Source organism: Diachasmimorpha longicaudata, chromosome 4 (genome assembly GCF_034640455.1).
Source record: "Diachasmimorpha longicaudata isolate KC_UGA_2023 chromosome 4, iyDiaLong2, whole genome shotgun sequence".
Lineage (NCBI taxonomy): Eukaryota > Metazoa > Arthropoda > Insecta > Hymenoptera > Braconidae > Diachasmimorpha > Diachasmimorpha longicaudata.
The window spans coordinates 4,163,775-4,186,654 of NC_087228.1; the positions used below are offsets into that span (position 1 = coordinate 4,163,775).

The following is a 22,880-nucleotide window of genomic DNA, read 5'->3' on the forward strand; positions in this document are numbered from 1 at the left end:
TAATTCTTTTTGCGTTATTATACATTAGCATTGCAACATTGGACAGGTGAAAAAAAAAAGAAAAGCATAAAATAAAATAAATAAACAAAACCAGTCAACTTTTTAAGCATGGACTATGGGGCTTGAAGCGGACAAGGGTGATTCAGACGGTTTGATATTCCCAGGCAAAATGCATGGCGCCATGTATATATTCAGTTGCATATACTCTTCCTCTCTTGCAATGGGGGGGGGAGGGGGCAGGGGGGGATGCTCTAGCGATGTGAGAGAGGCATGAGGTATCTTAGTGGCTTGGGGGATTAATAGGGGTACAGCGAGTGATAGAGGACCTTTCATGGTGTCTACCGCCCGCGATGTCGCCAATATTACATTCACCATCCCTCCAAGACACTGGGGGAGGATTATTTTCAAGACGATATAATCGCTTTTAACACGATATGCCGCGAGTAATCAGCGCATAGTACAACTTTGAACGATGAATTTGTTTTATGCACTTGTTCAATTCACAATTTTTTTTTTTTTTTCATCTTTTACTTTTCAATTTTCATGTCTTTTTCTACTCATCCTTTTGGGATATATGTGCACGTGAGAATTCAACGTGAGTACCGTAGCTATGGTGATCATGGACGATATATTTATCCAAGAACACGCGAAAGCTCACTTAACACCTGCATAAATCGACGACGGCCCACTAAGGAGTGTTACATACGGTTTATGTACACCTGAGGGAGCGACTCAATCATCGCGTGCAGTGATACCCCTCTTGTCCTTACCCCCCTCGCCGCCCCCTCATCGGCTCTGCTAGCACATCCCCCCCCCCCGTCCCTCATTCCTCTTGTGGATTATTTATCACAAACGAGCATTGAGGTTTACTTTAATCAGTTAGAAGAGAAACTGGTTGGAGACAAGAAGTGGCTAATCAATATTATTAGTAGGTATTTTGAGTTTATTCGCGGGTAATTGAAGAATGCGGTTGATCTGTAAACGAGGGGATTAAATATTCATTATTGGGATGGAGGATGAATATACGTTATCGTATGTGCTAGTTATTTTATCGGGGCTTTGAACGTCATGGAGAATTTATTTTATTTGGCGGGAACGAAAGTTTTTGGGTCTTGGACAGAGAAACATATTCAGTAGTAATACCCCAAGACCTTCAAAATTATCGGATATTTCCCGAGAGTTTCGTTGCGTAGCAATTAACGAGAGGGATAAGTTTTGCAGAAAAACCTTTTTAAGGTGTCAAACTTATCCCGATCGGTGCTATGCAGGGAAACTGAAGGGAAATATCCGATTAATTTTGAAGGTCGAGGGGTATTTGGCTGGATTATTTTTTTCATTCCAATTTCAAGCAATTAAATGTGTGGCATTTCACGTCATATGGTATGGTTTTTCACTGATAGTTGTGGCTTTCAGCGTATATTTTCTGTCTGCACAAAATACAGAGAATTGTTTCCAAATTGTGGCTTTTGCCTTCGTCGTATTATTAGGAACATTTTTTAAAATTTTTTGATCAATAATGTCCAAGGATTCTCCTCCAAATCTGCTCATGTCAAGGTAAAGTCTTTGAACTTGATTTTTTCTAATGACAGTTTTGGGGTTTGAAACGCGCACAATTTGTTTATCGGATATTTTCATTGCTTAACAACAAACAGGGAAATATCCGAAATATATCCGAAATAAAACCCTCTTACTTGTACCACGTGACGGGAAATGCCACCATTTGATTGGTTGAAATTGGTATGAAAAAAATAATCCTTAGAAATTACGGGACTTCACTTTTTTAGAATATTTTCAGAGAAGTGTTGGATAAATTCATATTTAAGAAAATAAAATTAACAGTACCAGCACCAGAATTTGTCTTTTGAAAATTATAGAATACTTAATACATCAAGTTGAGATACTAGTTTTTCTAATGCCTTCGTTATCAAGTTTTTTATCACTGAGTGACACGTTATGGGGGATGATAATAGCCAAGTGCACAATATTAACATTCACGTGAGTCAGACAAGGTATATAACTCGTAGGGTACACGGATGTACAAGAGAGGGACTGAAATGAATAAGAATACAATGGAAGTGGTACACAGCTGGCACATGTCCATGGCCCCTAGGTCTGCCCCGTGTGTGCCGCATAGTCTCCCCATGAATATTTAGTCTACTTCCATAGGAGACCTCTCTTGTCCTGCCATAAAGCACCGGCTCTCTACAACTCATCGATAAATATTGAAGAACAATGAGCGCCGACTGACTTTCAACCGTCAAATGTAATATTGATCTCCCTAATTAAGACAATCCTGATTAATTTTCAAACGCGACTTATCTCTGATGAGAAAATCAAATATTAATGTCCACGAAACTTCGAAACAGAAATAATTCACTAAATGATTCACGATTACGTTTGACACACCGACAGGACAATTTTTACCGAAAAAATTCTCTCCGTGTGTTATCCATATATGGATATAGACCTCAATATAGACCAACGGTAATGGATGAGCGCGTGCGAGGATGCATATCACGTTCCAAAAATATTCTCGAGGACGTGAGGATGTGGATAACCAAATGCATCTGGGTTTTTCCCCCGGCGTGAAAAGGCCAACAATAAAATTTCCTAGAATGCAACCTTCGTGCCTGCAAGCCAACTTGTTCAAACATTGCCCATAAATAACTCGAATCAATCATTTTTATTCATTCAGCGGAAAAGAATTTTTTCTCCTCTCGAGAAACGTGAACTTTGTGCACATAAATATTTGACGGCGCCCAGACCGCCTCAGAATCGCCCTTTGAACACTTTCCAACCCTCCGACACACATGTTCTCCCCCTTCCCCTCCCCCCCTCCTGCACTGTAAAAAAAAGAAGAACAGGGTTCTCAATTCCCTGTATTCACAGTTGCCCCACTGAAAATATCGTGTTACAACTCACAACTGTGGCGTGCGGCTTTTCAAAGTGTCACCTTGATTTTAATTTGAAGTAATTCAATCAAGAAGTGCTACGACAACCCTCTGATTTTCAGGGGATGAAATTTTTTTGTATCATGAAGTATGAGAATCTCTGGGATCTCCCTTTTGTTATCCCCGCACGTGCTCGCTCATAAAGAGCATTGATAAAAGGGTACACCTGCTCATCCAACATTTGAGCACATTTGCATTGGGGTTTTGCTCATTCCAGACCATTTGTTTTGTGGGTATTATAACAGATACTACAAAGGGATGTGAGGGATTGACGGAAATGTTTTTGTTACGTTTTTACAACTGCCAGGAGAATCACGAGACATTATTTGCATCAATTTTAAGGGATTTCTGACCATTCATTAAAGCTTCAAAAGCCAATTCATTAATTTCGCTTGTTGAATATAAACACATTGTAACAAAAAAAAAATCTCAACTACATTTACCCCTCCACACATTCTCCATTCTTCACGTCACTGTACCAAGATAACCCTCTAGAAATAACAGTGATAATCTCCCTGAAACCGAGAAAACTCCTCTAAACGCCTCAAAGTATTTAATCTTATCTCAACAATTCTTCAACGCTCGATAAATTATTTCTGACGCGCAATTAAAGTTAATTGCTCGGTTAAATCGAGCGACAGGACGAGATAGTAATCGATTCACCCCCAGTGTATTCCAAAATCCAGGGGAAAAAAGGTGGAGAGACCATAAATAAAAGTCCCTGGCATCACGCCGAGTCTGAATAGACTCCATTGTCATATCCTCACAGTGTCTTCCCTTTACTTTGTCCGGGAGAAAAAAAAATTGAACCAGTGACTCTCCGGGGACAGCCCCGTGTGGTTTCATCGACTGATCGACTGTGCGTTTTCATTCCCTCCCCTGTTGTTCAACTGAGGATGTAATCGAACCGCAAACGATACAATCGATGCACCCTCCCTCCCCAGGACACGTAAACATCCCCTATATTTTCCTTTTTCCTTCTCCCCCATGAGGTGCAGTGTCAGTGTACGCAAACACACGCAACGTGACTATCAGCTTGACACACTGGTTACTGCCACGTGCACTGAGAGGGGGAGGAGAGGGGAGGAAGGAATAAGTGGGGTGGCAACGAGCTCTTTTCACAGTTACACCGCGTGCCAACTTCCGCACGAGTGAATGTAGGACCCGGAGAATTTTGGGCATGTGGACGTATCGGATGTGCTCAGTCGACCGGAAGACAACAAAGTCGATGGGCAATCCTGCGATGCTGCCTCCAAGGGACAATAGATTTAATGGAAGGCTGTTCAACTTCGTGGCGATGCATTCGATTTCATAATTTTAGGAGCGGAGACTCGGGAAATTGACGCGAGTTAATTTTGGGGGATGATTCTGCTGATCGAATGAATGGACATGTCTAGATGTTTCTTTTTCTTTGTTTTCTGTGGACAGAGAAATTTATAGGGAAAAATTAGTCTATTGTTGCATAAAAGGGTCATGAGACATCGAATTGTTAAGTTAAATAAATTGACTACTTATTTGCTATTTGGTTTTTTAATTTTCCTCGTGTCTAGTTATTTTTCTCCAATAATTGAACCGGAGTTTAGTTTTTACTGATTTGCCCAAGAAATTTTTTATTCTAAAACGAAATCCCGTGGAATTTCAATGGAATATTATTGTGATAAAGAATTCTGAGAAATGTACCGGAAATGTCAAACGAATTTTTTTTAGTGCCAAGAAAAAATGTTGACATATAGCTTTTAGTTCACGGGGAGATACTTTCGTGTAGTTTTCAATGTGAGAACATAAAGAAAATGGGGAAAAATTCAGAATTTTTCCCTCTTGTTTCGAAGAATTTATTGCTCTGTGAGTCTATTGTTTATTAGAATAGAGTCCACAATAAATTTCTATTATCTTTAATTATTTTTAAAGCCTTAGGGAATGGGGACAAAATGTATGGCTTAAAAAATATTTTAACGAGCCTAAACAATGTAAAATGCACCGGAAAAAACCTAAAAAAAATAAACAAATTCATAAATTCTACCGCGAAAAATTTCCATGAAAAATTAATTTCCTTGATTTCAATGAACCAAATAATTTTTCCAGCTGTGAGTTGGCTCTTCAGATATTTCCCCATGCAACACGTGAAATCGATAGGCTTCCTCACCACATTGCAAGGATTTACTTATCTCAATGTTTATCCAGAATCCCTTCAAAATTCTCGATAAACACACCCGCAATTTTCTCTCACTTCCCGCAGAGTTTCCATCCTCGGAACTAGTACCACCGTATGCCCATATGTACGAAGCAAACACCATAAATCCTCATGGGAAGAATAACACCCGGTCCCGCAACTTTTAGTGTAATACAATCGCGAGGGGGTGAACATATAAAACCGAACAGAAGCGGAATTGTTACTTTTTTTTTCGAACATTAAGTTTAATGAAATTCATGACCCTCAACCCTAATACGGAGGTATAAATATAAAGGATATCGCATATTACAAGTGGCACTAAATCATACGTTAGAGTACAATTGATCATAAAATGGAAAATACTCCATGTGTGGGTTTTGAATCTTTCTCTTTGATTTTTATCTCTCTCGGTTAGAAATTATCTACTGATTTCTCTGTCGAAACATGAATTTTTCTTACCACGTCCTGCATTTTGACAAAAATTACTCGAGACCAAAAATTGTTAATTAGTTATTTAAAATTTTGTCTTGTAAAAGTCATAAAATATCCCAACAAAATCTAGTTCCCATTGATTTTACCATTAAGGTAATGAATTTTTAATGACAAAATCACATGAAATTTCGAAGAAATAATAAATTCATGAGCCAAAAATTATCAAAAATTTGGAAATGTCTTATCAAAAATTTCAAGAGGATTTTGTTAACTTCTCAACGATGCACCGTAAATTATCGCCAGCCCCCGAGTGATATAAAAACGATGGCGTCGAGAGGTTTGAATAAGGCCTGATGAAAGCCGACCAATTTCCACTGGTCCTCAACAATTCTCCCTAATTCATTGAATAATTTAATATACCCTAGAGTAAATTGATCTCACAATGGAACAGATGTCCCTCATGTGACAAGAAGATTACAGCCCAGATGTACTCATTAGTAATCGAGAGCACGTGGACTAAGGAAAGTTCATTTGACGAGCCTATCCTTTTTCCAGGATTTACAACAGGTACCGGGTTTCACGGACGTGCGCATCGTGTTGAAAAAATATCTTTAACCATAAAATCTCCAGGTCATTCAGTAACTTGGGGGTGTGCCCAGATCCCCTTTTTTTTCTCCAACAATGACAGTGTCCCCTTCGTTTGAGCACATTTTCCCGGGAAATAGGGGCCCAGAAGATTGCAGAGTACAAAAAATGTCGTCGAGAACATTCAGCAGAAAATATTTCTTGTATCTCCATGGTTATGGTCATTTCAAGGACCATAACTCGATATTGTGATGGAAGGTTTTCACCTTACACTGCGAACTAAAAATACGTATTTAATGTGCGTTTTTTATCTGTATTAAGAAACAATTCATGACGAGAGGGCATCTGTCATCAAGAGATTTTATGATTTGATGGACCATTTATCCACAACAAGAAAGCGATCCTTCCACCCATCTGTGCTTGATCTCAGCATGAGTTTTTGCTCTATTCTAGGTGTATGTGAATAAGGGAAAAATTGGCATGAATGGAATACTAATATTCTGTTGTTTGAATTTAGAGAAAGGGAAGTGAAGTCTCGGCGTGAAGTTTATGGACAACGATCAATAATCTGCTAATTAACTCCATCCAAAGCCAATGGAATCACGAAAACTATCAAAATAAAAAATTCTCACCGGCACCGGAAAACCAGATCTTGAGTTTTGTCGCAGGAAAAATCAACATTTATAAACTACAAATGTGTTTTTCCTCACTTATCGACTCCTTCTTCAGCCTTTTGTTTGCTCCACTCGACGATAACACTGCAATAATAAAAATCCTATTTTATTAATTATTCACAATAATTTTATCAAAAAAATTTAATCATCAAAGGGTCCACAGGATATCTCTGGACAGCTTTGTCTGAGCATACGAAACCCACTGTCGCCAAGCTGGACATTGCGGGCGTAAGTGGTAGCACAATTTAAATTTCAAAACACACACGAGGTATCCCAGCAAAGAAACTAGTTTGCCGTTTCTTCCTTTCTTTTCCCTCTCCCTTTTTTTACTTTTATTACGAAGAAGAACAAATTTTAAAGTCTAATGCAATTGTCTCTGGATATTTTTAGGGAACCAGTTCTCGAATTTTAAATCCTTTTGGAGGGTTCAGTTAACTCCACCGTGAAACAAATTGTCATTGATGATTAAATATTTTTTATCATCAATTCCCCCATCCCCTTCTCTTTCCCCTGGGATTTTTTCACATTGTTTCAGGTTCGAATTCATTTTTAATGAACACTATAAATAGAAAGAAGTCCGATGCCGAGGGGGAAAAGGATCGCAAGTTGTCACGATGATGCACTTAGAAAATCTTGTCGAGTTTCCCTCGCCATTACGTTCTTTTTATGGCATCGTGGAATGCTCGTATTTACAACGGGCTTGAAGATAGAACTTCAATGACAGTATGTCCAAGGGGAAGCACTCCACCTTTAGTGTTCAAGGACCCACTGGTTATCGTTCGAAGTACATTTGGTATTGGGTTGGCTTGTATCTCAGCTGTGTTCCGGAGTCAAGGTGAGTGATTCAAAGAGGTAAAAAAAAATCATCGGGTAATATAAGACTAGTAAAATTCTCGGGTCCGGCTTCGAATTACAATTTCAAGGGATTACTTTTTTTTTCCAGATTTAAGTACCGAGGTGGAGGGGAGCTTCAATGGCCCCTGTGCAACAGATGGCTGATTCTCATCGTACCGTGAACCCAATGGAACGAGTGAATCGGGGTGGTCTGTCGACTTAATTTTTGGAAATTCGATAACGAGAATCAATAGTTTTCACCTTTCAAACATAAACGGTACTCAGTTACCTCAGATATTTCGTGCTCAGGTTAATGACACACTAGGGAGGCAAACATTCCGGAGAATCGGGTTATCCTATTTGAGGTGATCATAATCGTGAAGATAGAGGAATTACGACACTCAAAATTATGGAGAAATATAATTCGGATGTGCTGTGATGATCGAGTGATTTTTTTTTGATTAACGAAACCAGAAAGATTTTAACGAGTTGAGGAAATCAATCAAAATCAGCATAATTTCACACTAAGAGTTACGTCATTATGTCATTGAATTAGATCCTGATCACGAGTGACGATGATTATCGTGCCTGGATGAGCTCAAGGTGCTCATGAATCTGTTGATGTAGCTCCCTTAATAATAAAAATTCTATATTGATTGCCTATTGATGGGAGGCGGCATGGTATGACTTTCAAAGGATGAGGCATCAATCGGAAATGAAGAAGACCCCCCAGCTCCATCGGAAGGGTAACAGATCAGGGAAATCGCTGGCATTTGTCGCCCAAGACCCTTAAAGGTGAAGAAAAAAATTTTAGGAATAAATTAAAACAACAAATTCATACGACAACTAGACAATACGAGAATAGACCGCGAATCAGACTTTGGAGATGTGAATTCAATGTCCACCTGAGCATCTCCATATTTCTTTGAAAATTGATTCCATTAAACTCACAAAAGCCAAAATGATGGGGACATTTTAGAAATCCCTCAGGTAACCACAGGGACAAGACATTACGACTCAGGTGTATCACCATGAAAGGCCCTCTCCCAGGTTCTCAGTTACCAATCCCATCATTTCCCAGGTTTAGAGATCACCCAGGGAGGAAAATCCCGGGTCCGGTATCTTCCATTTGTGTGAAAACCAGCAGCAAAGTTGCCAGAGGATATTTGTTGATGGTATTGGCCGCTGCTGTTGGTGTTTGCCTGTCGATCGGCTTTTGGTTCCTTCTTCTTTTCTTTCTATTCAACTTCCTCCCGTGACTCGTGTGCACGCTCTCCTCCGGTCGTATTCTCTCTCCGGCCTCGGCCGTCCTTGCCCCGTCGGGTGTGTGTGTGTGAGTGTGTGTGAGGGAGGAGGGGATGCCGTGTGTTCGCTTCACGTCCGTTACCAGCTACTAACAGGTTCGAAAACATTTGCAACAGAACAGATATACACTCCAAGAGGGATTAGAAAGGCCAGTCGCGTGTGTGTATTTCGTGTATAGCGTGCGTAGGAGGGAAAGTTACTTCAATTTCTCCCCCACCAACGGCACATTTTTTTTTTTTCATTTCGTTAATCTCATTCTCTCATTCTCGTCTCGATGCAATCGTGTTTGCTCGATATTTTAGGCTATTCCATTTGATTGCATGCTGATACGATGTAGACGATTGGTGAATGACACTGTTGAGACAATTCTGCAAAGTTTTGCTGACTGATAACTTAAAAACGATTTAACTATTAACTTTTAATCATTATTATTGCACGCAGAAGGTATATCTTCCTCGTATGATATCTCCAGACTCCAGATCAACTGACTTTCAGTGACCAAAGATTTGACACTCTAGACCCATTTGACAAAAAGCCCTTGTTCATTCATTCCTTTCTGTTTCTTCTATGGTTCTATTTATTAAAATCATTCTAAAAATTTCGGTAGTTTGGAGAAAAACCATAAAAACTATAACATACTGAGATGGACCAGAATTAAATAATTTTATAACCACAGTCGAACAATCTGTTTTAAGTGTTATTTCAAGAATCAGGTTTTAATAGCTCACCTATTGATCCATTTTTCGACAATTTGGATCAGAAAAGCAGAAGTTCAACTCAGCTGTTCGTGGCTCTCTTGGTAACTTTGATTCGAAAATTATGGAGAACGAATATGCCTTTCGGGTTGGTGAAGTTGATGAAGAAGAAATAATTGAGTGAATCTCCACCAGAACAATTCACTCGTCATTTATTCCGAAAATGGAAAAAAATAACCAATTGTTCCTGATTTCTCAAAAATTCCTAAATTTCTTTCGCAGAAATTTTTCCTCCCACAAACCACTAGGATATTTTTACTGCAGCCTAGAAACTCAGTTTCTCTGCATCGACTGAACAAATGAGGCGCTCCCTCCAGCGTTCAATAGATCAATATCATCTCCATTGTCTTCTATATTTTGATGCAGACTGGTTTTAAAAAATGTATAATCTGGCAACGTTGGATTCTCCTCGATATGTCCATAGTCATTCAATGTTTCCTCGAACTCATAAAAATGTTCCAAGTTGAAGAAGCTCACCGACGAAGGAAGTGCCACTTCGTTAGTAACATAGGGACTGAACACCTTACTCACCAATGGATGCCTCACCTGAATTACGTATTGCCATTCTAGAAAGTCTGCGCCCCTTTGTACAGTCTGTCCTCTACCTCCAGTTCGTCCAGACACTTCCTTTCGTCAGTAACACATGAGACGATGCCGACACCAACATTGAATAGTTTTAGTTGAATAAAGGGAGAGGAATAGTGCAGTATGTTGTCGTTTGAAGCTGTCGAGATCCTATTAAGTTCATTATTACGCGTCACCAATAAATGCTCAAGTTCCTAGCGAAGGTTTTTTTTTTTTCATTTAGTTACTGTTTCTTTCATCCGGTCGTTTATTGCTGATGTGCGTGAGTGAACGCCACCATCACTTGCTTTTGTTCTTTGCCATCACTAGAGTCTTCAACTTGCTTTGATGTGCAGGACATAACACCGTAATATTTATTGCACTGGTGGATTTGTTTTTTTTTATCTCTCAGGAGTTTCATTTGCTCCAATTCGTTCCAATTATTTGTTGGGAATATTTTATGGATTTCTACATCGCATGCTTGATTGAACAAAATGCGTCACTGGGCTGAAATGTAGAATGGAATGAGATGCTGGCTGTGAGACTGCGAGGAGAGAATGGTTGAGGAAAAATTCTCCGGAAAATCTTGAATTATTTTACTGCACGAAAGGTAGTCGTTCAGCAAACTGTAAATTCATAAATTTTACTATTTATCATTTATCGTTTTCTTGGTGATGACAAATTATATTTAAGACACGTGGGGCAGTTATTTTGATGCCTATCGTTGGTCTGCGAAGAGCGAAACAACCCCTTTACGCACTCGTGCAGAAACATCGTCTTTATGTCGCTTCCTTGGCCACTGGACGTTGAAAATAATTTTTTTTTATAATGCCAATGCCTTTTTGATATTGAGTAATTATACGCATTCGCTGGCGCGAGTATTGATGGAATTCCGGATAAATTTTACAGTTTTAGGACAAATTACCCCGACCAACAGGAAATTTTCAAGCCATTGGAGGAGAAAGATTGGGAGATGCATTCCGATAACTTGATGTGTTGGATAATTTTTCTTCAACATCTTTCTCCATGTGATGTAATTTTTAAAGAATAGGTTCTACCAAACGAAAGATACATGAGGCGGGCCACACAAACCCGAAATTTTATCTCAAATGTATCGGATGAGGGCTCATGGCTAGTCGGGTCCCCAACCGTTTTTTTTTTTTTTAACCGGAAAACAAAAGAGCCATCCTATTAGAATTGATGAACCTAGAGAACTGGGGGACAATGTATTCGTGGGGCCTTTGACGATGATCAACGACACCGAGGGGGCTCCAGAATTTTTGGAAATCATCTTATTTTTATCTGATCTACAAGTTTTCCGGGGTAATCGAGGGAATGAAGAGGTGAAACCGGAGTCATCGTGGTTTCTGGAGATATTTAATACAATAACGTGTGAATTAGAACAAAGGAAATAGGAAAGAGAGACAAAAGGGGATACCTAGAGAGCTACATCCTGATTAGTGTTGTCTGTCTTATCTTCAAACCCCGAGAGTCACGAAGGTAAACGGGTTTGGAGCACTAATTGCTTGAGTTTGCGCGAGAGACTGGGAGAATGTTTTTTAAAATCATGTGATGTCCAATCGTTGAAAGAAATTTGGCTAATTCAAGGGAGAATCGTCTTTCAAAAGTTGAGAAGAAATTACAAAGAATTTTTTTGAACATTTTCCGTGTAATTTTAACGTGAAAATTCTACTTCTATCGTTAAATATTCATTTATTTAAAATGTAAATTCTATAAGAGAAAATTACTCTACTAACTGTTGTATTGTTTCATTTATTAATTTATTTTGATTTATACTTGCCACCTCTATATCTTTTCTTCATCATCAGTATCTTCCTGACTATCAATTCCTTTTTCAACCCCAAAATTTTTTTATAGCATCTAAAAGCCTCGATCATTCCTCGCCCTTCTTTCTCTCAAAACCCCTAAAACATTATTTCGGTAAAACTGTTGAAAATAGCGCAAAGTTGTCGGTGTTAACGGAGCACTTAGTGGATGATTGAGGGAGACAGTTATCTCGGAATGGTTGGACCGTAGTTTAGACGGATTTAGATAAATCGGTTTGGATGTTCTGGCACTCAGCACAACGACTGTCGGTCATTTCAACCAGTTGCTTTGGAGTACATTGCCTATGAAGATGAAATTCACGTGAACTATCACAGATTCACTGGGCATTACACGCCCAAAGTGGAGGATTTACACTGAATTTTCTTGGAAAAATCGTACGTGATGAAATACGTAAAATGATTTACCAATTTATCTTTACTCGACTGATTTATTAAATTCCTACCCGACTCAGAGCTATTATTTGGTCACCGCACATGTTGTTAAGCAATAAATTACACGAGATGACTTTTTTTGTAGAGATACCTTCAAATCTAAGGGAGCTGACGAAATTTTCATCATAACCTCTTTTGTACAATGAATCAACGGCTAGAAAAATGTGCTGACAACAATTTTGTTATCTTCCTCAGATCCCGAGATATTTTCTAAAATCAGCCAACAGTCAAAATCAACTTGAACTCTTTGATTTTTTTACTACCAAACAGGCATCAATTCTCTCTTTAATCGAGCTGATCTTTTGTATTTTCGCCTCGAATAAATATCAGCGAGGATAAGATCTCCAGAACTTTGAGCTCAATAGATCAAGAATGATAAATATCGCAGGTTGGTACTTCGGCAAATTGAAAAAATATCATAATTTTTCACTAGCGTAAAGATAATCCCTTATCCTTATCGAGATTACCTGATTTCACTTGGCATCGTGTTTTATACCAGACTGTTGGGTATCATAAGTTAGGCACTCATAAAACGTACATGAAATAGCAATGAATTATGGACCCCATTATGCACGAGTCGTCGCTATAATCACGAGAATACGTTGACAAGATCTCTCCATGTATTATCCACACGTTTAACGATCGACTGTGGGGAATTTCTTGGTAAAAATTGAATTGTTACATGACATTGTTTATATCATGAAGTTATGAAACAAATAATTGACTGTGAAATGTTCAAACCTTTTTTTTATTGATAAAGGATCAATAAAAAATAAGGTGTTTTGTATTCTTAATTTAACGTTAACTTTCGTTAATAAAAAAATTTGCACATTGGTATCCAGTGCCAAAGTTGTAATGTAACATCATTATTCACCCATTTTTTAATCATTTTATGGTGTCACTTAAGTCAAAAAGAATTTGTGATCTCTCTATTAATTCACAGAATCATTGTCTAACCATTTCTCCAATAATCGGATTCTTTTCTGTAAATAAATAATATTAATATCTCAATACAAAATTTGTAATATAAAAATAAAGCATGTTGGCATTCACAAATGCTGCAAACCATATTGCCAAGTGTAGTTCTAATCGTTCCTGAGATTTTTTGCAAGAAAATAGATTATGAATAATTAATCAAAAAAGGAAATCTCCAGTAACCATGCAAAATAAATAATAAAAAATGGTTTGTGGTGCCATTGTACTTACCCCAACCTCCATCCAGAAAATTGAAGAAAATTGTAGTTCACCGTAAAATCATCTGTTGCATCAGTCACCCTGACTCCGTTCGATTTACCCAGGCAAATAATAACGTCCTCACACTTGATCCCGCCATTCCATTATCCTCGCGGAAATTCTCCCCCCAACGACTGCGAGATCCTCTTCCGGATTGTTACGGCGTCAGGAGAGCATGCAATGATGAGGCATTTTTCTGTTTCGTCCCTTTTCTTTATCACGGTTACCCCAACAATCTGCTCATCTCGCGACAATTAGTCGAATTAGTCCCCTCGCAACAAGCTCCTGCCCACCCCCGAAGAACAAAGGAGTCATGGTAAGAATTATAACATTTCGTAACTCGTTAAAAGTGCTTGTTGTTGAGTGAGAGGTGAGGTGTATTGCAAACCGTAGACGCATACTGCGAGGATTCCGCTGGACTGGTCCTACGCTAACCAAAAATGTTATTATGATTTTTCCAATTATCGATCTTAAACAAACAATACACGCACTGTGTGTAATAAATGGAGACTGTTAATATCGTGTGTTAATATTTTTAGGGGTAGGCTTAGTACATTTGTAACGTAATATACTATTTCCAAAATAAAAGGAGAAAAAAAATAATCTCGAATGGTGTGCGCACGGCCGTTGTGCAGTGTCTCTCGCCTACCGCTGATCGGGGATTTCCGTACTCGGTCGTTGTGTCATGGCGGAAAAACAAGCGAAGTCGGAGAGTCGTTCCCCCTCCCAGCCCACACGCCAGAGCAACTGTTGGATTCTCCCCCTCCTCAATGCCAGTGGAAATTGAGAGTGGGGATCATCGGAGCGCTGTGCTTCAACCGTTCAATTGTTGGTCAACCGTCGCCGGGAGTGGTCGGCGTGTGTTAGCGTCCCGCGTGAACGCGTGTTTTTTTTTTGTTACTCAGTATCGTAAGCCACAATAACGGCTACACTCAACGACAATTAGACATCGAAATCTTCCCTCGTCAATAACAGTGAATAAACGATTTTTGGGATTCTGATGAGTTGAATAAATCGTACGATTTTTCACACTTTGAAGTATCTCTGTAATCGGAATAATGTTTACGGCGACAAGACTAGCGGTCAACAGTGAAATGGTGATTTATTTTTTACGTTGAGTAAATAATACCGACAAAGTAAATCATCGTATTTTGTGATAATTTCGGTGGTGTTAAATTCGCAGAAGCTTTTGAGCTTCAGTATAAAATTTGTTTTTTTTTTTCTCGTGTTCATTTCGTGGAACAATACGACAAGACCGTGTCTCTCCTGTGTGTGTTTATACGTGACTATTTGGGATTATTATAATTTTATTTGGTTCACTGTGTGATACATTAGAATTACGGAACAAGGAGAATATACAGTCATGACGGCAGACAGACTGTTTGAGACCACCAGCATCCCGGGGCATCTCGCTCCCACGCCAGAAAGACTTGAGCGGCTTCTTTCAAAACAGACTCTCGAGGAACTCTATGAAGTTGAGGAACAGCCTTTCGCACGGTGAGTTTTGTGACTGATTTATGTTTATGTACAGTGCCCTTGGTCTTCAAGCGAAATTTCTTCCTTCCTCAACTGCCCCAAAATTCGCCATAAAAAAGGGCATTAATTTCCAAACGATTTTAACGACCACTAGGGAGAGAACAAAAAAAACATCAATGGCCGCGTTGTAATAATTTTTCATATCTTCGGTACTGGAGCCAGTTATTTTTTTTTTATCTTTTCCGCTGATAGGATCTTGGGGAATCGGTAGGGTAACTCGGGGCATTTTTTTTTGGGAAATTATTGGAGGTGTACTAAATATTCTGACCGTTAAAAAGGACATGATTAAACCGTGGAATTGAATTTGGACACTCCTTCTGGCAAGAGGCGTGTAAACCAGTATATAGTATTCGGGGACTCGGTCATCAGGCGGGTTCTCTCAAGAAGAAAGTGCCTCTGCTGAGGATATCGAGGTCGAGACCGTTTGCGTTTGTGTATGGTATGTACATTTTGTTGCTCCTTCACGACCTCGACTCTTGGTTTTCGACTGTTCGTTTCGTTTTTTTTTTTTTTTTTTAACGCAAAACAACGAACCGAAGCAATGAAACACCCAGTCGTCTTTTATTCGTGGTTTTCACCGTGGATGTGCACTCTCGGATGCTCACACTGGGGCTGGGGTATAACTCGGTAACCGCAAGGTCAGGGCCTGGGCCAGCTGCTACGGTGGAGTTTATGTGTGTGCAAATGCTCTCGCAGAATCAAATTCTAAAATTAATTTTACATACAGGGAGATTGCAGAGGGTTCGATACAACGGTGGTGATGGGTCACGGCCGATGATTCGCCGGGGTTTTTGAGGATACGAGTACTTTGTCTAGGTTTTTTTTTTCGACAGTCGAAGGGTTTTGATATTTTATTGTCCGTTGAACATTTTATTTTAGACACGTTTCAGCCCGTTTGCGAATATTTTAGGGGATTTTTTTGCGGTCCGACTTTCTATGCCTGAATTTAGATGTTTTATTGAACCCTTAGAATGCGTTTGGAAAATCGGCGATGAAATAATGAAGTCGACTTAAGGGAAAATTCTTAAAAATTGACGAAGTTTCTAGGAAAATATATTTGAAACAGTCAATTTTCTATAAAAATCGTTTGTGACGAAACGAAAGGAATTTAATTGCATTCAGAGTTTCACCAAAAATCGATTTCATGACTGAAATAATAAGCTTTCTGGGGATTAAAACAATTGCAATCAGTTGTTTATGAAGAATGAATGTGTCAGAAAATAATAATTCAGAGCGGAATTTAATCTGAATGACGCTGAACATTTATTATTTCATGGCCCGTTTTCTCATTGAAAAATTTGCGTTTTTTGGGTATTGACTTTTGGAAAGTATTCTATATATGTAAAAAATCAATTAACATTTGGGTAATGATGAATAAAATTATCTGAAAAATTCGATTTTACGAACATCCTACACATTTTCATTAAATAATTTATAATGACTAGTTGTTGTTCAAAATTATATTCATCTTTTGAATTGAAAGTAAATTGTTTGTCAACAACCAAGTAACAAAAATAATAATTCTGCACAAGTTTTCATACGAAAGGAAATCATGAATATTCATTTTTTCATTTTCAAGTCCTTATCGCGAATTTTATTGATACATTTAATGGTTGAACACTGCTGAATTTATAGTGCGGTCTGTACCAAACTGTGAAAGACACTTGAATATCCTTAAATGTAAACGCTTTAGTATTCGGGGTTTATGGGGTCTGTTACTCGTACAACGGTAACTATTTTTAAGTGGGGGCTTTGTTCGCTCGGACGGAAAGTATGAAAAAATTGAGCGAGGAGAGAAGGTGAATCGTATTATCCCGAACACCTGTTAACGTTGGAATTAGTCGGAGGAGGCAGGTGTCGATTCCAGTCGGTTTTATTCCACGAGGGATTAACAGTTTTATGTACATTGGATATTCTACGCTAGTTGAAAACGAAATCGTCCCGTACCTCAAAAAATGAGAATTCGAATTTCCTGAATTAACAAGAAATAGACAAATCGAATGGGGAATATTCACATATAATACCACAAGTGGTTCAAAATTATCGAATATTTCCCGATAGATTCGTTGCAAACAAATGAAGGAGTCAAGTTTTTCAGGCTAAAAAATCACGAGTGCGAAGCACGAGTGATTTTTCCTGAAAAACTTGACGACTTCATTTGTATGCAGGGAACCTAGAGGGAAATATTCTATAATTTTGAAGCTCGAGTGGTATTCAGGGGATTATTTTTCCTATCCAAATTTCGGCCAAGAGAATTGTGCCATGACATGAAAAGAGGTTTATTTGGTTAAGTGTCGTTTGTTTACCAAAATATTCAAAAAATTATCGCTGATATTCGAGGTAGGCTATACAAAATATCAACAAATGGTGCAATTCTATTGGCTGAAATTTGGGTGGGAAAAATAATCACATATAATACCACAAGTGGTTCAAAATTATCGAATATTTCCCGATAGATTCGTTGCAAACAAATGAAGGAGTCAAGTTTTTCAGGCTAAAAAATCACGAGTGCGAAGCACGAGTGATTTTTCCTGAAAAACTTGACGACTTCATTTGTATGCAGGGAACCTAGAGGGAAATATTCTATAATTTTGAAGCTCGAGTGGTATTCAGGGGATTATTTTTCCTATCCAAATTTCGGCCAAGAGAATTGTGCCATGACATGAAAAGAGGTTTATTTGGTTAAGTGTCGTTTGTTTACCAAAATATTCAAAAAATTATCGCTGATATTCGAGGTAGGCTATACAAAATATCAACAAATGGTGCAATTCTATTGGCTGAAATTTGGGTGGGAAAAATAATCACATCAAATTATTAAAAAATTATGAATTTACTGGCGTCTCATGACATCATGCGACCATTTTATCAACGTAATCGTGAATGTTCTATTGCTCAATGCAGCGTTACAAATAAACTTGTTTGTAATGTTTTAATTGCAGAAGAGCGGCTCAAAGACAAAAAAAAAAATGAAAATTGTTACTCTTTAATTGTCATCAAAGTTCAAATTAAGAACAATAATGACATTTAATAAGAATATTCCCTCCATTGAACGTTAATATTTCATTAAAAGAATCCCCGAGGCCAGTAAATTCATAAAAATTATCAGGCCGACGAAAACGTAAAAACTGAATTCAATCGTCACATTAAAATAAACTCAAGCAACTGATAACGACCGGCGCCCTGAAATAAAAATGAATATCAACGGCCGACGGATAGATACCCCCTCCCTTCCGATTACTCGGTAATTAAGTCGATGCCCGCTAAATGCAATATCTCAATACCTGTCTTTCTCCGTTCGCCTCCGCCTTTGGTATTTAAAAATGGCTCGCCGGGTCAACCGTCTCCAAGTCACAGATTTAATCCACATCGATCGATCGTTTATTCAACAATCGTGATCCATTGCCCGAGAAATTCCAACGCTCGTGACTCTTTTCATTTCTCGTACTGTTCAACTGAAAAGTGCACTGTCTCAATATCTATTGTCATTCCATTGTTATTTTTGTTTTCATTGAATAGTTGAAACTCTTTCACCTTAACTTCACCAGACGTATAATGCGATTGGTGGTTGATGAGGGGGGGGGAACTGGGTAAATATTATGGCTACATTGGCCTCTGGAGGGTCACTCGAAAATGTAAATAAACCCGATACTATGAGCTCTATTGATCGATCTGACTCGTACATGCGAATTCATTATGTATTTTCAAAGACGTTTCGCATAGCGGAGAATGCCCAGCACAAAGAAAATCACTGTTTCCGTTCTTTTTTTCTTGGCTTTCCATTGGGTTATAAAAAAAAAATTATTTTTTTTTTATTTGTTGGTACATACGAATCCACTATTCTCTATTGCAAATCACGACCGGTCGCGTTGCACAGACGCACATTGAATTTTAGTTATGTGCGAAGAAGAGAAGTGTCCGTGGCGAATGGCAATGTCAGTACGTGCGAGGTTATGATTTATTCATTTGACTGGGGTGATGCACAGGTGCAGGTTTATTTATTATTTTCATTTGAAACAAGTTATTCAATAATAGTTTCATTATAAAGTCATGGGGGGGGTTTTTTTTTGTTGGAGAATTTGAAATATTTGCGGAGAATCTTTAAACTTTCCCAGGGACGTTCAAGGCCTTGGGGGAAAATTTAACATGCAATTAGTGGTAATTGTATTTCATTTTAATGAAAGTTCTGTACTAACGATGGGTTGTATTAAAATTCCCTCAACTTGATAATTAATTCATGTGATAGGGTCGATATTGTGATTGTCGGAATATTTATTTTTACGCAAATGCAGTTGTGTAATCAATTTAGTCCTTTATCTTGAATTCAGAGGGTTTCAGTTATTTTTCTAGTCTTTTCTCGGCATCTGAAAATATTTCCGTTTTGTTGTCACAAGCGATACACTATCTCGGGGAGATATATGACAGGAGAGTGATAGGAATTCCGTAAGTGCAGTCTTGAAGGGCCTCTCTCATTCTCTCTTTCTTTCTCTCTCGGTTTCTACTCAACTCTGTTGTCATCTTGACAAGGGAAAACGGCGCTGAACAAGGGACTAGGGTGGCTTTTCAGGAAAAAATGAGGGACGAATGGATAGGGATTCCACGTGACGCTAGGTACCACTCAATTTTTCATTGTGAAGAAAAATGACTGAATTTGAATGAAAGGAATTTTCCAGAAATGGGGGAGATGTTTCTGTGTTCGTTGGATGTATATATTGCTGGAACATTCGACAACTGTACAAATCATACACGAAAATTATCTGAAAAAGTACTTAAAAATTTTGTTTCAACAATTCTCTAATTGAATTAATTTTTATTTTCATTCTCTTTATTTTATCTTATGATTAATAAATTAAATCACCAATTAATCCCCCTAAATCGAATTTGCATTCAAATTCGCACTATTAAAAATTGAAGGGCGTCTATTGTTTCATAGAAAAATTAACCTTTAATCGTAGAATTCCTAAATAATATCGCACAGGAATTCGAAAGTCTCCCTTTTACCTCACTCCCTTGACAAATCTTCTTGGGGAGAAAATTTCTAGTGATGCGGCAATTTACGATGATATTACCAAAAATTTAATCATCTCCACTTAATGCAGATTTTAAGGAGAAGAGCATGCTTTTGCGTGGCGTCAGAAATAGCCTTTTGGCCGGGCAAAGTATTCGGGTATCGCGTGGTATGCACTTGCGTCGCGATATTTATACCCATTATAAAATATCCCCGACCTACACGACTCGATCACCGAGAGTCACAAAAACGGGGGAAGGTAAATGTGCATTATGTGAAAAAGTGGATAATACACTGGAGTAAATGCCCCTGGGACAATTTTGTTTCACGGTGGTAGCGAGGATCACGGCCTCTTGAACTCCTGAAGCGCAATGGCCTCGATTAAAGGAACAGAAAATACGGTCATTGACCCTGAAAAAAATTTTTTTTTCTTCATTTCGTTATTTTTTTTTTTCTTTCACTTTTCAATCATTTTTACTTCCTTTTGGGGTAACGAATGGGGGGAGTTGCACTGTCTGGAGAGCATGAAATATATTTTTCCATGATATTTAGTGGCGTGTAGCTTGGACACCCACGCAAGTGTGTTGCCGCCCGGGCCTTTTAGGAAATGAGCTCGTTTCCTCGTGTTGTCGCGCCTTTCGTTGGATGTTTGCATGCCCCAGGACCGTTATTTATCAGCTTTCGAAGGCCCTGCGTGAATTTCTTCATTCACAATACGCCGGTTTGTACAGGAAATCATCAATACTCGATACCTCGGGCGAAACACGATTTTCATATAATAATTTTCAATAGTGCAATTTTTTTCAAGAATTTTTATTGGCTTTTATTGCGAATATTTCTTCATATGGTGCGTCGATAAGGATAGACCTGGTCTCATTTTTTAACTTGAAACAGCGGCTTCCAAATGAAGAGAAATATCGTTCACTTTCACTCTACCGATCTTGATATATTGACGATTGAAATAATTTTTCAAAATCACCGCACATTTTTTCCACTGGAATAAAATCAAATTATAACATTTCAATGAACTCTCATAATTCATAATTTTTCCCTTAAACCAAATCCAATGTCACTCCCCTAATAATTACTAAACCATAAAATGTCAATTTTTCCTTTCCAACAATGTACGTGATAACAAATTCTCATAAATTTCTTCAATCCCAGCACACCAACAAATTTTCAACGGTTACTACAACCACTGGCCTGTTTTTTTTTTTTTATCCACCTTCAAGAAACCAGCATTCATGCTGGATTACTCCACAATAGGTCTTTGGCAGTGCAATTGCCATGCTCTCTATTACCTATTAGCAAAGTACTGTTACGTGGCGCGACGAAACCATTCGTTTCGAGGCATTTAAATATAAATTGTCGTGGTGTGCACACAACACGCCGACACACAATCACCATTGTAAATACATTATAAATCCCCAGAGTAACTCGTTTGTTCTCTCTTATCAGGTAATCTCCTAACCACAGTGTAAAACAGAAATTCTTCTTCTTTTTTTTTTTTTCTATTTCCCTCTATCATCAGCTTTACTGGTTCGTCCTTCCGCACGTTAGAATATCGATTGTACGTGCACAGATTAATACAACTGGTTGCGCAATTTCAATGAGCCAAACGACGAGCTGAATGTGAAATTATCCTAGGGGCGATGAGGGTTAAATTAATCGTCCGGCAAACTGGCGAGGAGGAAACGAGTCTAATGCCATCTGGAAGAGTAACGGTAAAGACCTCCGGAGCAATTAGTGAGAATCGTTTCGTTTCTCGAGTATATAAAAGTCTTTGTCGTTTCATTGAGGTGAGGATTGTGGGGTGGGGAGATGTGAGGCAAACGATGGAAAAGAAAAAAAATATATATAAATAATCAACTGGTGGGTGACCTCCACGTTGATGCCGTGTGCTGGCGCTAACGAGGATAAAAACCTGCACTACAATTCCAGACTTCTCTGACCTTATCTTCATTAAAATTTACCCCCTGGACAAATTGATTAATTTAAACTGGTGGTTTTGTTTTATTTCCCGACGGGGTGTCACAGTTAAATACAACTAGGAGTTAGTTAGTGAATTTTTCAATGAAATTCTGGAATTACTTTTTCATTTTATTGTGAATTCGCGTTTATAAAAAATCTGACCACGAGACAAAGTGAACTAGAAATATCTCCGTCGACTCGCGATTCGTCCCGGGCAGCTGTCCCCGAGTATTCTCCACCACCAGCTGTCCCACCATTTCCTTCCTCCACAAAATTCCTACCCCTCCCCTCACAATCTCACACACAAAACCAACTTCTCCACGACACAGACACGATTCTTCATTTTTAACATAACAATGCTCCACTTCCCGATGCAATACGATGAAATTCAATCAACGGGATTCACGTTAAATCTCTTCCCGCCCCGGCTTTTCTCTCTCTTTTTTTTTATTTTCCATCTTCTTTTGTTCTCTTCTCAGCTCCTTCAACAACGACCTCAATATATCCCACCCCTCGTCTCTTCCCCCCCCCCCACACCTTTAACACTACTATTGCTGTTTACTCCTATTTTCTCTAGTTTTATTTC

At 38.5% G+C, this 22,880-nt stretch overlaps 1 protein-coding gene and 1 long non-coding RNA gene across 8 annotated transcripts in view; one reads left to right on the forward strand and one right to left on the reverse strand.

The window, feature by feature from the left end:
* The window catches only part of LOC135161579 (uncharacterized), a 139,600-nt gene extending 125,102 nt beyond the window's left edge, over positions 1 to 14,498 (reverse strand). For 3 of the 7 annotated variants that reach the window (XR_010298822.1, XR_010298823.1, XR_010298820.1), the window contains exons 1-2: positions 13,756 to 14,489; positions 6,771 to 6,896 (exon numbers count right to left, since the gene is read on the reverse strand). This is a non-coding gene — a long non-coding RNA (uncharacterized LOC135161579). Of the gene's footprint in view, positions 1 to 6,770; positions 6,897 to 13,755 lie in introns of all 7 variants that reach the window. The other 4 variants (XR_010298821.1, XR_010298819.1, XR_010298818.1 and 1 more) reach the window with 4 other exon arrangements.
* Positions 14,499 to 14,585: 87 nt separating this feature from the next.
* Positions 14,586 to 22,880, forward strand: part of LOC135161574 (serine/threonine-protein kinase 17B-like) — a 72,667-nt gene continuing 64,372 nt past the window's right edge. Inside the window, exon 1 of the mRNA XM_064119270.1 lies at positions 14,586 to 15,279. Coding sequence (XP_063975340.1) covers positions 15,146 to 15,279 — 134 coding nt within the window. The 5' untranslated portion in view covers positions 14,586 to 15,145. The remainder of the gene's footprint in view (positions 15,280 to 22,880) is intronic.